This window comes from Dermacentor albipictus, chromosome 5, assembly GCF_038994185.2.
Source record: "Dermacentor albipictus isolate Rhodes 1998 colony chromosome 5, USDA_Dalb.pri_finalv2, whole genome shotgun sequence".
In the NCBI taxonomy this organism is placed as follows: Eukaryota; Metazoa; Arthropoda; class Arachnida; order Ixodida; family Ixodidae; genus Dermacentor; species Dermacentor albipictus.
In genome coordinates this window covers 124,841,108-124,856,341 of record NC_091825.1, presented here as the reverse complement: position 1 = coordinate 124,856,341, position 15,234 = coordinate 124,841,108, and the positions used below count along the sequence as shown (strand labels likewise).

The following is a 15,234-nucleotide window of genomic DNA, read 5'->3' as shown; positions in this document are numbered from 1 at the left end:
TTTTCTCCTGGGCTGAAATCCCGCTCGCAGCTCGCACAGCGCCCTGTGGGTGGGCTTCACGATCGTGCTCTTCGTGTTTCCTGGCGAGTCGGTGACGCAATGCGACCGGGGTCGCCGGTTGCTCACGTGGACCGAGCTGAACAACAGCATGCCCTGGTACACTCTGCTGCTCGCCAACACTTGCGTGCTGCTCAGCACCTACTTCCGAGTGAGTCTGCCGTGCGCATGCGCGAACGCATCGCGAAATGAAAACAACACGTGCTTTGACACTGTCAAGTATTTAACTTTCCATCGAAAATTGTTTCCCGTGAGCAATAGCTCAGGGGCCGTGGAACGAACCGCAACTGCAGCAAAAGTTTTATGCCTCACAAAAAGCCCAGTTCAGAACCAGTTTTCAGAACCAGTCCGAACCAGTTCAGAACCAGTCCGAAAGGTCAGATTAACAATAACAAATGACAGAAAAATAAACGAATTAAAGCTATTATTTTGTTGTTGTTGCTTGAAGCAGTCTGTAATGTATTTTTGCTTCTTCTTGAGGCGCTACTCACCCAGCAAACCAGCACACGGCGAAGAGCACCGACAAATTTAAACTATGCCTCAGCGTGTCGTTGTCGATGAGTGGCCCACAAACCTCAACACTGTTCTCGGCTGTGACAAAAATCTTTAAAAAGACGAATGCATTAGCGTTATCTGCTGCATTTCATGTCTTTTCAAGGTTTTGGTAACTGCAACGCGTATGAGGGAGAAAAGTGGGGTGTCAGTATAAGGGTCGAATAAACCGAAGTGCCATGCGCTCGCATTCAAACTAAAAGAGTTTTCCTTCCATAGCAATGTACGCGGACTTTTCAGCCCGTTCGAGTTAAGCGAAAAGTCGAATTAACTGAGGTCGAACTAACGAAAGTCGGCTATATAGCGTACAGTCATAGTGTGTTTGCCTTAGTGTAATTTCTTACGTTTATAATGCTAGTGGATGCGTCGCGAAAAGCTCGCAAAGAGAGAATTTTGATAGCGAAAAAAAGAAACGATGGCATTACTACACGCTGAAGGTGACGAGCACACATTGTGTGCTTAAATTATACTCATAACGAAGTTAGCCTTGCAGCTCTCCCAAAATTGCTACAATTACTGAAACCATTCGTTTATAACCAATTTAGCCCAAGTGAACGTTCTTGCTGTATGGTTTCGTTTTCGGGTTCTGTATATTTTTCGAATGCGGGGAGTAAAAATCTGTCATTATTATCAATGAGAAAAGCCTAGGATAACCCGGGATTTATGTTTGCTGGTATGGCCCGAAGCCCGGTATTTTTCTGGTAACTTTCACAAACGATTAACAGAGGCAATGGTCTCCTTTTGAAAACACATTTAGTATTAGGAAGGTTAATCCCTCATTAGAACATATACTGGCTGAAAGAGCTGCTCGCAAATCATGTGACAAAAACGTACTGCGGGTGCACAAGTTCAATATTGGTTGGCAGGCATTATTAGCACTTTCAAAAGAAGCCATATACGCAAAAACAAATAAGGGCGTGCTTGGCGATCACTTGTTTAATTCGTTCTCCGAACATTTCTCTTCTTTTTTTTAACAAGGGGAAAAAAGTATGATTGATAGTGAACACTGGCAGACTTCACAAGAGGTGTAATGTTTGTAACTGTAAGTCTTTCATACCGTCGTTTTCATTATGATAATTTGTGTCCATCCTAGATCTCACAGGACTCCGGATGTACCTAGTTAGTCGTGAAAATATCCTCTCAACATCACAACTACCTTTCTCAATACGATGTCAATGCTGCATTCTCTAGGTTGGAATATAGGGGTGGTGGCGCCTTGCCAGTATAGGCCAGCACATGAGTGCTGTTCTCGAGACATGAAAACGAACGCTTGTCCTGTCCATTTCACGTTTCGTGCCAGCGCTACAATTATTCCGATGTAACTGCGTGTGCACAAGTTCAACTACGAGCCTATGTTTAAGCCTATCTTTTCACTAATGAAATCAAGATCATATTTTGCCGAAGACACGTTATTATCTTAGCTTCATTTCATCCATAGAAACATCACTAAGTATTTCTTTTAGGAAATGCACACGTTACTGCCATTTGTCGCCGACTCAGCGTGCACGTATACAAAACCAAGCAGATCAAACTGGTATGATGTTGCTTGTTTTGTTTGAACTTCTTGCTTTGTCTAAGCGGCTTTTCTACATATGCCGGACTTGTTCAGCTATTATCTAAAGTTTTGTTTAACTTAGCAGCTTACCCGCGAATCCATTGCCTCCATGTTTCTTATTAATACCAATTACACTCTGTTTGTACCTAATTCCAATTTTCTGCTGCCTAAATTTTGTTTTTTAATTAAAAAATAACGTCTTCATTTACTCCTGCCAAATTGTCCGACGGTCTGCCTTATTTTCTCAGACCTTCCTTTAATTCTGCATTTAAACTTGGGCGTACGCGTACCTGTATGACTATAATTATGTACACTACTTCGTTTCTTTATTACATGTAGTTAGGGCATTGACTCTTATTCTCTCGATAGTGATCTCGTTTCGTTTCTTCTTTACTTACAAAGTTCTTTTAGCTTGCTCGCTTTATTCTTTTTCATGTGTTTGCCTATTCTTGTCATTGGCTGAGTGTCCCGTTGTAGTCTCGTCTGTATATATGACCGAAATGCAATCCGCTCACTGTTTGAAAGGGTAGTAAACCGTTATAACGAAGTTCGTTGTGCTCGCATTGCTGCACGCAGACGACAGGCCTGCAGCAGCTGATGAGGGACGAAGTGTACGAGCACTCGCTGCCCAAGCCGCTCTACGTGCAGATAATTATTTCCCTCGTCACGTCGGTCATGTGCGAGCTTTGCCAGAACACGGTGGTGGTTGCCATCTTCGCACCGTACGTTACTCACCTGGTAAGTACTAAGACTGTAGCTCTCACACGTGACCGAGTGCGTCAGCAATGACGTCACACACACACGCAGTTTTAAAGGGATTCAAAACACGCGCGGTTAGTCAATCCAGAGCACTGTACGGATAGGACGAACTTCGATTTAAAGAAACCCCATTCTGTGAAAGTTTTGATTTAACGAAGTGCCTCTGAGTTCGCGCCACATATTCGTTCCACGCTCCTCTCGTATTTAAATGACCTGCCTGACTATGTGCTATCATTTTAAGTCCGTATTTACGCCGATGACTGCGTTATCTATCACGCTATTACCAGTCATGAAGGTCACGATGTCGTTCTGAATAGAGCATTTTCCAACTTTTGTCCTTGGTGCAACAAGTGGCAGAGGGATATTTATTTTCGCAGAACTGTCTTTTTGTCCTTCTCGATACGTACTACACGTGTGCATTTCTTATTGTTTCGATGGCTTTCCTCTGGAAAAAGTGTCTCGATATAAGTACCTTGTCATTCTCTTCACACACATTGCTATTTATTATTCTTATTTCAATGGCTTTCCTCTGGGAAATGTATCTCAATATAAGTACCCTGGAATTCTCTTCACACACAGTTTAATGTGGTCCAAACATATTGACAACATATTCTAAAGATCTAGCACGTCTAGGTTACCTAAAGCTTTCACTGCGCTCAGCCCCTAAAGAAACAAAATTGCTCACTTATAAAACTGTAGTGCAGTTCATCTTGGAATACGGCCGTGCCATTTGGAGCCTATATTTGAAATCCGACATAAAAAACAATCTATCCCAAAAAAAGCTATTCGTTTATTTACCAGCGTTAGAACAAGGGAGTTCTCTCCCTCTTCTAATCTTCCCTCCTTGAACTTGTCTTCCCCAACAGAGCAGGGCCACGTAGAAAGCCTTCAACTGTTTGCACCACTAATTCTGGACGTTGCTCATCTTTGGAGTGCATTAAGTTTGCTAAAGCATCTACTACCAAGAATTTTCACCCTTATATATTCCACCTCTTTAAGCCAGGACTGACAAACTCTATAGTTTTTTTTCCCGATTCATCGAAATGAGAAACCAGCTAGCCCCTAACATTCGAAATTTGCTATTTGACACGTTCGTTGTGGCAATCACTGGTTGCATGCCTTGCGATTCTAAGGACTATGTATTGTATAAAATGTATGTATGTATGTATGTATGTATGTATGTATGTATGTATGTATGTATGTATGTATGTATGTATGTATGTATGTATGTATGTATGTATGTATGTATGTATGTATGTATGTATGTATGCATGTATGCATGTATGCATGTATGTATGTATGTATGTATGTATGTATGTATGTATGTATGTATGTATGTATGTATGTATGTATGTATGTATGTATGTATGTATGTATGTATGTATGTATGTATGTATGTATGTATGTATGTATGTATGTATGTATGTATGTATGTATTAAGGCCACGTGTTTTATATTAATTGCACTTGTGTTTTGCTTTGTGCTAGGTACCTTTGATTTTCTTGTACCTGACTGTTGCAATAACTACACTTAGGGTTGTGGTATTTGTAAATAAATAAATAAATAAATAAAAATTCATAAATAAGCAAAGTAAGTAATAAATAAATAAATAACAGAGCACAATGCATCGAAAGCCTAAAAGCGACGCAGTGATTAACTCAACAACTCGCCCAATTTGGCGAAGTTCTAGGGGCAGTTATGGTTATTATGAATCAGGCCACAAGTAAACTGTTTTTTTTTTTTTCGAGAGGCCTTGGAGTTTATTCACGTATTGCTACAGTGAACCAATTACTATACCGGTTTAGGCGAGCAGATTCTCTTTTACAAAGCTGTCCGTTGCGGGGCCTCTTAGTTGTAAGCTCAGCGTCTGCTGTAACTTGGAACATTCGCTGGTCAGAACGAGAAAACTGAAGCCTGACGTTTTCAATGATTTAAGAACTTAGCGGGCGCTGCACGATGAAATTTAAAGACGCCGACAAATTGAGGCAAAAGTAACTTTGCACAAGGAGCAGTAGGCAGCTCGAGTAACCGGAAAGGCGTTCGGCGGAATGACCTCTTGTGTCGATATATATATATATATATATATATATATATATATATATATATATATATATATATATATATATATATATATACGGAGAGAGAGAGAGAATTTATCATGCCTCTCGAGTACACAAAGTGATCGAAGTAAATAAATAAATTAGCTTGGTAATTTTCTCCCATCAATTTCTGCAAAATCACAACATAATATAGCCAGTCCTATAATATAGAGCTGTCTTGTTTTGAACGATTATTTCCCTGTGTTTGACACCTTCCACCCCCACAACCTATCTTTTCTATATTGAATGTGCAAGCTCAACCGTGAGCGTACTAGCAAGTTTGTCATATTCGTCGCCAAACGAAATACAATGGCATTTTTCATAGTTCAGCATGAAGGATGCTTACAGAAAAGAGAGACAGAGTGTGAGAACACAAATGTATATCGCTGCAAATTTACCTAGAATTATCTCAAAACAGTGGGTGCGTGTCATTTGAAAGGCAGTTATTGATTGATTTAGTAGACTACACCGTAAATATTAGTAACTTGTTGGTGCGCTTGGAATTTTGTTTTATATGTATATTTAGCGTGGTCGGGTCATCGCATATCCTTGAACAACGAAGCACTCTGCGTGGCCTCCGATATTGATCGAGCCGAGCGGCCTCTACCCTCCTCTGCCACGCCGACTAATCTCGAAGTCTACGTTTCTTGTACGACGACAGCGCCCCCGTCCGACAGCCTTTTATTTTGCCATAGACTGCCTTACGTCAAAAATAACTCTTTTGCTTGCGTAACCTTATAGATGCCGGAGGTCGTGAATTTGTTGGTATCCACGTTTGTTTTGAATTACTTCACAAACGCAGAAAGGGGTGGGGAATTGGGAAATTTTCGAGGGGGGGGGGGGGGGGGGTGCTCGCATACCTGCCAGTGTGTCCCATTACAAAGCTTTTTTTTTTATTTCTTCCTGCGAAAGGCTGACATTATGCAGGTGCATCCAATGTACTTCATCCTCGCTGTTTACCACGCCGGAACGTTGTCGATTATGTACCCACGTTCCTGCGTCTGCAACGAAATCGTCTTCGCAGAGAAGTTTATCAAGACAACCGACATGGTGCGTATTGCTTTCAGTGCCTTCACTGTTTTTCATTATATTCTACCTTATTTACTACAGCTGTTATTTTTTGTTTTACTTGCAGGCCGTTCCCGGACTGATCATCAAACTAATGGGGATAGTCTTGAGCCTCATATCCATCAACACGTCAGGCTACTACATATTCGACATGGCTGCACCACCATTGCGTTTGCCTCATGACCTCTTAAACGCTACAAGCTCAATAATATTATAACTATTGGGCATACATGAATGCATCCTTGCGAAGAGAATTTTAAGGCGTATTAATATTTGGAACTAATTTGACATTCTGTGGTGTGCTAGCAACGTTGTGTGACTACTTGCGCCACCTGCCAACTAGGATTTGATGCATTTATTTGGTGTGAATGCGAACTCTTGTTAACGAAGAAATCGTCGGAGGACGCTACCGACATCTGACTCTGGGGCAAGGCGTAGTCTGCGTTGCAACTTTTTCGGCTTGTTTTGTTTTGTGGGCCCGCAGACGCCTCATTTGTTTAACTGTTTTAACGGTAAAAGCCTTTTTATGGCCTCAGCATTGTTCGCTTGTACAAGATGCAACGCAAGGCACCCGTTCGAAGAACTTTCTCAAGGGCAACAGCTTTGTAAAGTAGGTGAACAGTGCTCAAGTTTCTTGTTCATTGCTTTATGCAGATTCGCTGCGTACAGTATGAGCAGTTATCGCTATTGATAGTAAGTTTTAATTGCCTAAGTAATCGCAATACATTGATCTGGCTGACTGATATTTCAACATTAGGCTTAGTGCTGCTGCGTTTAGTTGAAGCAACCGGAAGGAGCTTGTTTTATAATACCATGACCTAAGCAAATGTGCATTACCTTGCTGTATACGCTGTACCAGCGAACTTCATATCATCAAATCGAAAGCAAAAGATTCAAGTCGATGCTTGATGTTTGGTCGCTGATTTGCGCACTAACCGTGATATGTAGCAGATCACCGTTGTAGTGCAGTGCTGTACGCTACATTTTGAATTTGTCGTGTGCGCAAGTATGGGAATAGCGTGATTCGCACGCACGTCTGTCAAGGTTAGATGCGTAGTAAAAAATCTTCAATGCTAATAGGTGACATAACGGACTCCAGAACGATGGTCAGAAGCTCGTTTGACGTCAGAGTGAGTCATAATGGCCGCTATCTCTCTACACTGTGATTTAGCAAGCCTCGAAATACATGCGAGTGAAAATGACAAGAGCCAGCTTGTAGCTACTAATCGGAAAGTAGGTGGGTTAGCAAGCACATGGAAATCCTCGACTGGCATGGTGAGCGCCAGAAGTTGATCATGTAAAAAATCGCATAATCACTTTGCTTTCCCGACACACCTGGTCTACGTGCGAAGGGATTTTAATTGCGTAGTAAGGATTGACGTTGTTATCGCGAGACAGTGAAGCAAGTGTTGGTTGAAATCATATTTTAACTTGCAGCTGGAACTAAAAATATCTTGTGCACTAAAAAGCCGTATGTGGAAGTGATTGGTTTATGCAATGTTGAACGAGAATGATGCGAGAGTTTTGTAAAAATCGCACTGTTTTTACCTCTGTGAATACATATGTTGAGCCTTACCATGGAAGTTTGATACTGAATCTTGGCAGTTTCACTTCAACTGTTTCAGCTGGCCCTTAATTCTTTAGTGCTCCATGTCACGGGAATTGTCTTTGTTGTTCGTTAGTTGCTGTTTGGCATATTGTGCCAATGAAAAGTGCCACCACTGCTGCATAAATTGGCTTGTGAAACTGCTTCACACTCTCCTCACACATTGAATCGCCTCAGTCCTATACTATGTTCATACACAGCAGGGAACACTATAACAGAGACACTTCTGTCATTGCTCATATTTGAGGCCAAGTAGTGAGTCGCATAAAAAGTAAACCTATAGGGTAGCCTTCTAACTTTATGTTGCAAAATATGATGCAATTATAACACGGAAAGTGTTGCAGGTTTTAACCCAGTTGAGATCAAACGAGTATAGTGACACATTCCTGCAACTAACACTGCAGCACACACCTTGGCTTGTACCCGAAACATTTTGCATTACACAACAAAGATGCATGGGTAATACATGGTTTGATGTTTTGTCTTAAAGTTGTAGTTGTGATCTATGAAGTACTTATTCCATGTAAAGCATTACAAGTAAGGAAGAACTCCACTGCAGAACATACGCATTGAGACTTCTACGACCGCACCACTAGCATAGTTTCCACAGCGTTGTCTGCTAAGGGTGTGAAACGGAGTGTGATAAACTTAAAAAGCCGTGATAGGTCACAAATGTGGCCTCACTGACTATTGACACTATGTGCGACTCGTCTCCACTATGTCATTGCTATTTTATATTGTGTTAGACTCTGGCAGTTGGACTGTGCTGCCCCTAAAGCAAGTGAAATGTGAAAATGCTTGAAATCAAATGTACAGTGCTTTAAAGAATCTCATGTTGCTACCGTCATGGGCTGCATATTCGTTTTTGGTCACATATTTCGTTTCTGAACTTTGGAAATTGAGGCTAAGTTGTAGGAACCTGCCAATCAGGGTTTTGTTCACGTGATTCGTAATGCATTCTCATATTGATGGGACGTTCTAGTGGTGCCATTTTATAGTACAGCCTGTCAACGTAGCATTTAAATATCGAATGTGGTCACCATCGACTTTAATCATGTTGCCTAGAGAGAAATATGGCACAACCTTTGGTGCGACTTTCCTTAACAGTGCTGTGCCAACATAGGGATGTCAGTATGTTGGTTTGCGAGGCTTGTTTTGAATGCGGCTCGACTTAAAACAGTCATTTGCACACAAGTCTTTGCTTCTCCATAATGCATCTCTTGGTATCGTTTACTTGCATTTAATATAAGCTTATGGAAAAAGAGAGGGAGAGAGTGATGGTTGAAATCGATGCAGTCGAGTGCAGACCTAGTGTTTCATCTTCGAAATTTAGCAGCCAGTGGTACTGTTCGCATTATCTTTAATTGCACTACCTAACTTGCCGAACTCATAGCATAATAAAAGAATATGTTTTTATAGTAACTAAAGAAAAAATTATTTTACATGCTGTTAGTAACAATGTTTTCATTCTATCATGGTTCTCGAAGAAAGATGCCTATCTGAAGCCACCTCGTTTGGGCATTCCCACATGAACAGCAGTACCAGCTTTTCCAATAAGTAGTAAAATCTGTGGGGGCCATGTTACAACCCTTCTTCCTTTATGAATGTCTTCTAAACATGTGTGATTGACATTGTTCCTTGCATTGAGGAGCCATAACTGGATGCATCTTCAGGGAAGTCAATTTATTTGCAGAAACAATGAAAACTCTGCCAGAGTTTGCTTGCTCTGGCCTGCAATGCAAAGCCTCTTTTACACTGAGGACATAGTGGGCTAACTAAAATGGTTGATTATAAGATTTATCCCAGTTTGAGTTGTGTTCTGTGATTGTCCTGAAATTCGTTGTATTGCCTCCCTTCCACACTTCTTGCTTTTTCTTTTCTTTTTTTCCCCCCCAAAGCTACTCAGCTCGAGGTTGCGGGTCCAATCCCAGCCTCGGTGGCCACATTCTGATGGGGGTGGAAGGCAAAATTTCTTGTGTGCTGTACATTGGGTGCGCATTAATGAACCCCAGGTGGCCAAAATTAAACTGGAACTCCCCACTATGGTGTGCCTCATAATTGGGACATGATTTCGGCACGTAAAACCAGACTTTCTTTTGGGGGGAGGGGGGGGGGGGGGAGGGGCGGAGTTATCTTTTCTCAGCTCTGTGTTCAAATCTATGCCGCTATATATGTGTTAACTGACTTGGTAGCCAGCTTGTCTAGTGGGTTCCACTTTCCAATACATGTAATGAAGGCTGACTATACCTAATTGCTTTTGTGTCACTGGTTTGCAGCATCATGATCGACCATATCAGTCCCACTTTCAGTTGCTGACATTGGTTTTACAATGCACCGCTTTGTAACTATATCTTGAATGCAGATGGCTAAAGGATCACAAGGTCTGCTCAGGATGCCTGAGCTGTTTGTAATCAACGTTATGCTATTGTATGACATGCAACCTTTGTTTGTTTGCTAATTTGTGCAACAGCTGTGATAAGTCCAATGCTATAAGGCATGACACTTCTCAAAATCAGGAGATAAGGGGCTGCGTCCTGAAGCAAGCATTTTTGGGATTATCATTTCCTGTGTGCATCAATAGACAGGCCTCGTGGAAAGTTTAGTACATGACGAATGCCACCAGTGGTGTCTGTAGGGATAGCTCTCTGTGTACTAATTGATGTGAACTGTTAGGAGCATAAAGCTTTTTATTTCTTTCCTGTTATAAACTGGCTTAACCACAAAGGATAAGATTGAAAGTTTCGAGGTTGAGGAGTGCCGCAGAGGTAGGGTTTGAAAGAAAAATTTGTGCAACAAATGAATGTTTCTAACTTGTTATGGTCGAAGTGTCACATTGTGTCTCCGCAAGTGTTATGGCAAATATGTCATGTGATATTCTTGCTTGTGTTTCTACTAGTACATGTACTTACACTAAAACACACTGATGGATTAGGAGTTGTTCATTTCATGCTTTCAAGGTAGTGGGTATTGGGTCCTTTGTAACACACGAAGAGGACTGCCAAGGGAAATTGCCCCTACTAAGGGAACTCTGAAAGTGAGGTCAACTGAAACTGCGATGTGGGCTTTTTAGAATACCATCTTGGACATAAGCTGACATATAGTTCCGCTTGTTTTCTGCTCGGTTCACATGGAACACTATTGCACAAGCCATTGCTTTTCACTCAGCCGGCACAAAAATGCTTAACATGGTTGCAATACACTTGCTAAAAATGTTCAATTTAGGTAGCAGTGTGTGTGGAAGAGTTTGTCTGCATTTCATGTACACCATACTGTCTAAGCACCTAGTTTGATTTTACGATCAGGATCAAGTGGAATTCTAATGTGAGGAGCACACTTAGGACAGGGCTGTGGGTTAACTATAGTAAGCACATGTTACCTAATACCTTGTTAGTCCAAATAAAAGGGTGAGTACATTTAAAAATCTGTTTTTTATCCATTGCTCATAAATTAAATGTAAGCACTTAGTATTTGAAGCTTTAAACACTTATTGTTTTTGGGACAGTACTTCTGTGTCACAAAGTCAGCGTAATACTTTTCAGATTGAACAGTTCCCATGGCAACTGTTGCCACAATATTTGGCTTTTTTAGGACAAGGCTACTGTCGTGACATGAACTTTTTTTTTTTTTCATGGTAAGCAGTGTTCTTGGTGTAAAAGCCATATACAGCGAAGGAGTGCCTTACAATGGTTAGGTGATATGGTAGGTTTTAGTAAAATAAAATGTGTTAAACATCTAATAGGTCATAATGGCTATTGTTTATCTTCTGTGCTGTTTGTTACTTGTCTCATGGTGATCAGGATTTGTCCCAAAGCCTTTTGCCAACCCCGTCCAGACCAATTGCCATGTGGCATAGAATTGCTTCCTTGCAACTATGCAACTGTAACTCATGGCAAATAAATTAGGCACCATTTAAATATTAGTGGGGAGTGAAGCGTAAATGCCCTGCTGAAATTCTAAGCCTAGACCTGAATTTTGAGGGCCCTTCTAATATGTCCAGATCGTTATCTTTTTGAGCAAATGGTGAAGCAGCAGTTCTTAAGGCTTTCAGAACTGTTGGTCCATGTCGATCTTGAATGGTGACCATTCGAAGGCTGTTTATAAGGTTTCTATTGTCAGTACCATAATTTTAAAACCTAATTTATTTGCCATGAGTTGCAGTTGCATAGTTGCAAGGAAGCAATTCTATGCCACATAGTAATTGGTCTGGAGGGGGTTGGCAAAAGGCTCATATGTGAAACACTGTATGAGGAACAAGGCATCTATGTCTCAAGTGTTGGAAGATTTACCAGGTTTCTCTTGGCTACAGCTGTCTGAACCCTGGTAAAAACATGTTCATATACGTCAAAAGTTGACAGGGCAGAGGATTTCCAAAAAAGCTTAATTTCCGCAAACCCTGAAAACAAACTTGTACCCAGTCTTCTTTGGCAGTGTCCTATACACTTTTGATGCTGACTGTAAATGTATCCCTGCACACATTTATTTGTATGCTCATTTTAGTAAATGCATTTGACCTGTGCTATGGTATGTACTATTGTATGTGTTGTAGATGTAGTTGCATCTACCGTCCCTGTTATTTGTCTGTTGCCATATGTGCCTGTCTGTTTACATATGTGCTATATGTAAAGTGACTTACCTCAAATGGGTCAGAGAAAAAAACATTTGTAGGTAGAGTTCCAATTTCTGCCAGCATTGTGGATGGTCAACCGTGCCGGCTATGAAGACAGCTTCGAGACCGAGTATTGTGTCTGCAACTTGGTGCCACTTCGCGTCGACGAAAAGTTTTTGTGAAATATATTACTGCTACATTTTAACTGCTTGCATTTGTTAACTTAAGAAAAATACAGTGTGACCTACTGTGACTGCAGCAGAGCATGACTATGCTTTCTTGTGCGCAAAGTTTCTGCGGTGCCTACAGGCCAACGTCTTGTTTTGACAGGAAAGCACCCTGCATTGTTTTTGGCTTTAACGTTATCTCGGCGCAGCTGACTTCTTTACCATCTATAGTGATTGTTAGAACACATCCATGATTGTCGTGGTGCTCTCTGTTCTTTACTCACAGCCTGTACAGCCCACCATGAAGAGTGCCTCCACACTAGAGAGCTCAGTGCCTCTCGGCAAAGGTAAGGCAATGCCCAAGTTCTGTCCATTGGCTTTTTGTCTTGAGGCCCGGTGGCCTGCGGCTGGATCGCATTGTGTGTTGTTTAGAGTCTCTCAAAGCGTTGCGGCTGCAAGTGGGTCTGACCCCGGGCGAGTCTTGCTTGGTCAACTATAATAGCAGTGAATAACCACTAACCGCGAAACCTTAAGTATTTCTTGTGGTCTTAAGCATGCAGTAAAAAGGAGGTAGGGGCACTTTTATTTTTTTTTTTCAAACGTGTGCGTCCTCATGAATTTTAATATCCTTACCTTTTTTTCCCCTCCATACAATTACAAGTAATCTTTGTTCACTCTGATGCTGTTTAATCTTCAAATTACAAGTAATCTTTGTTCACTCTGATGCTGTTTAATCTTCACAATGGTTTCTTTTTTATTTATTTTTACTTCCAATGAATTTTTGCAGTGTTTTCCAGAGCGAATGTTTATTTTGTAAGTGTAGTAGTGGACATTGTGATAGCATTTCAACATAAGCAAAGGTATCAGTTTCACCTTGCTGATTCTTCAGTACAGCCATTTAATAATTCAGACAAGGGGAATGGGGGCACCCTGCAAAGTAAAATAAATGTAGCAGCAGCAACTTGATAGACAAAAAATAGTTAAAAACAACACACAAAGCTGTCCAGTTTGCATTACTTTATAAAAAAAAAGAATAGGTTAAAATATGGGCACTGAATTTTGTGAGCTGAAGGTGTGTGGAGGCACTGCTCATTGTGGGAACATCTCAGGTCTGTGTGTATTGCAATTTGCTCTCTATGTCAGTTGCATCTAGACCAAGATGAATAGACGCAGCTGCTGCAATCGTCATACATTTCACTGCCGAAATCTAACACTTGTTGCAATGCTGCAACAATTCTATCAGGATCACGCTCGATTTAGAAAATAGCTGAAAGCTAACTGTAAGGCTGTACAGCGTATTTTGAGAATTGCAAAAGATAAGATCCATCATCCTAACTAAAAGTGTATGATTAGCCAGCCTTCCATCATTTGTTCAAAAGCACTGGTGGAGACCATCCCCCTTTGCTGAAGCTGACACACACAAAAAGTGAAATACATGTCGGTTGATAGTGACATTTAGAAGGCTATCACTGGAATTCCATAAAAACAGGTTGGGTGCATCGACCTCTTGTCATCAGCTAGGCTGCTTCCTTTTGTTGCGAGGTTTCACTGTGGCCTGTGCTCAAAGTTGAAGGTGTCAACTTTTTTTTCCCCTCTGAGCGCACTTTTGCACTCTTGTTGTGTGTATCTCAGTCCTCATTTCTTTTACCGTTTCCACTAAAAGGCCATTGTACTTGTTCCTCACTCTGGGCTGTGCCTCCACATTATTCTAGCATCATTGTTACAGTCTTGCGTTGGCGCTAGGTCGTATGTTTCTGATGTCTACTTACCCTTTTTCTTTTCACCTGTCTTTTTTAACAGGACTGCCGAGGTGCTTTTCCCATTGTCAAGTGCACCTACTGCCGAACAGAATTCCAACAAGAAAGGTTGGTATTTCTGTATATTCTTCCGTAACATTATCCTCTTCATTTTCAAACACTGTAATCACCCATAGAATGTTAACATGCATAGCATTCTAAGAGGAGCAGCTGCAGGGGCTTCCACCTGTGTTGCAACATTCTACCTATTAAGTAGATGTGGGACCTGGTTTAATTGCTATATTTAAGACAAACTGCAACGAAATTTCACTTTGGCTAAATTTGTTGTACACGATTCTTGTCTACCATTGAACCAATCTTTGCAAAGCCTCAAAGCTGGTAATTGTGCAGTATCTTTGTTAGCCACCTTTAAACAATATGTTGCATCAGAGATTTTTCAGAGCACTGTAGGCACCATATGATATGCTCTGCCTGGCTCACATCGCCATGTCTGGATTAACCACAGAGACCAAGCGGTAGTTTGAGCTTTTGAGTGATGAAAGCACTTGTTGTGGAATCTCGTGGCGGCCGCAGTATCTACACTGCGCAGCAGCGTGGTTCCTGGGATTGCGCAGCCGTGCCATTGCAACCTCGGAGTTCATGCCGCGACATCTTGTGTTAGGTCATAGACCACTTACAGCGAGTGATGGTGCCGGGTTATTTTTTCAGTTTCACGGTCAAAAACTGCTATTTTTGCTAGCTTTTTGGGATGCTTCTGCTAGCATATCAAAGTGCAAATTTTGCATGGATGCTTGTTTATATTTACCTTATCTTAAACTAGGCGTTTTACGTGGTTCAAAATTTTGATGTTGTTGGCCTTCAGAGGAAACACCTATCTAGTATTATTTTGTCATTAGTTACAGGTAATATAGGGCATGAAGGCCTAAAGAATTTTTTTTTAATGTGTGCAGCCTGGAAACGCATGTCAGCCATTTATTGCTCGTAAAGCTTTAAAGAAAATGTGGCGGC

At 41.2% G+C, this 15,234-nt stretch overlaps 1 protein-coding gene across 3 annotated transcripts in view; it reads left to right on the top strand.

Moving 5' to 3' along the window:
* LOC135913962 (protein FAM76B-like) overlaps positions 1 to 15,234 on the top strand; it is a 54,295-nt gene that overhangs the window by 14,777 nt on the left and 24,284 nt on the right. For 2 of the 3 annotated variants that reach the window (XR_010568176.1, XR_010568177.2), the window contains 6 exons: positions 31 to 208; positions 2,741 to 2,902; positions 5,935 to 6,072; positions 6,158 to 6,700; positions 12,756 to 12,816; positions 14,270 to 14,334. Coding sequence is in view for 1 of the 3 variants with exons in the window: in XM_065446672.2 (XP_065302744.1) it covers positions 6,617 to 6,700; positions 14,270 to 14,334 (149 nt within the window). In the remaining 2 variants the exon portion in view is untranslated. Of the gene's footprint in view, positions 1 to 30; positions 209 to 2,740; positions 2,903 to 5,934; positions 6,073 to 6,157; positions 6,701 to 12,755; positions 12,817 to 14,269; positions 14,335 to 15,234 lie in introns of those variants that run through there. The other variant, XM_065446672.2, reaches the window with a different exon arrangement.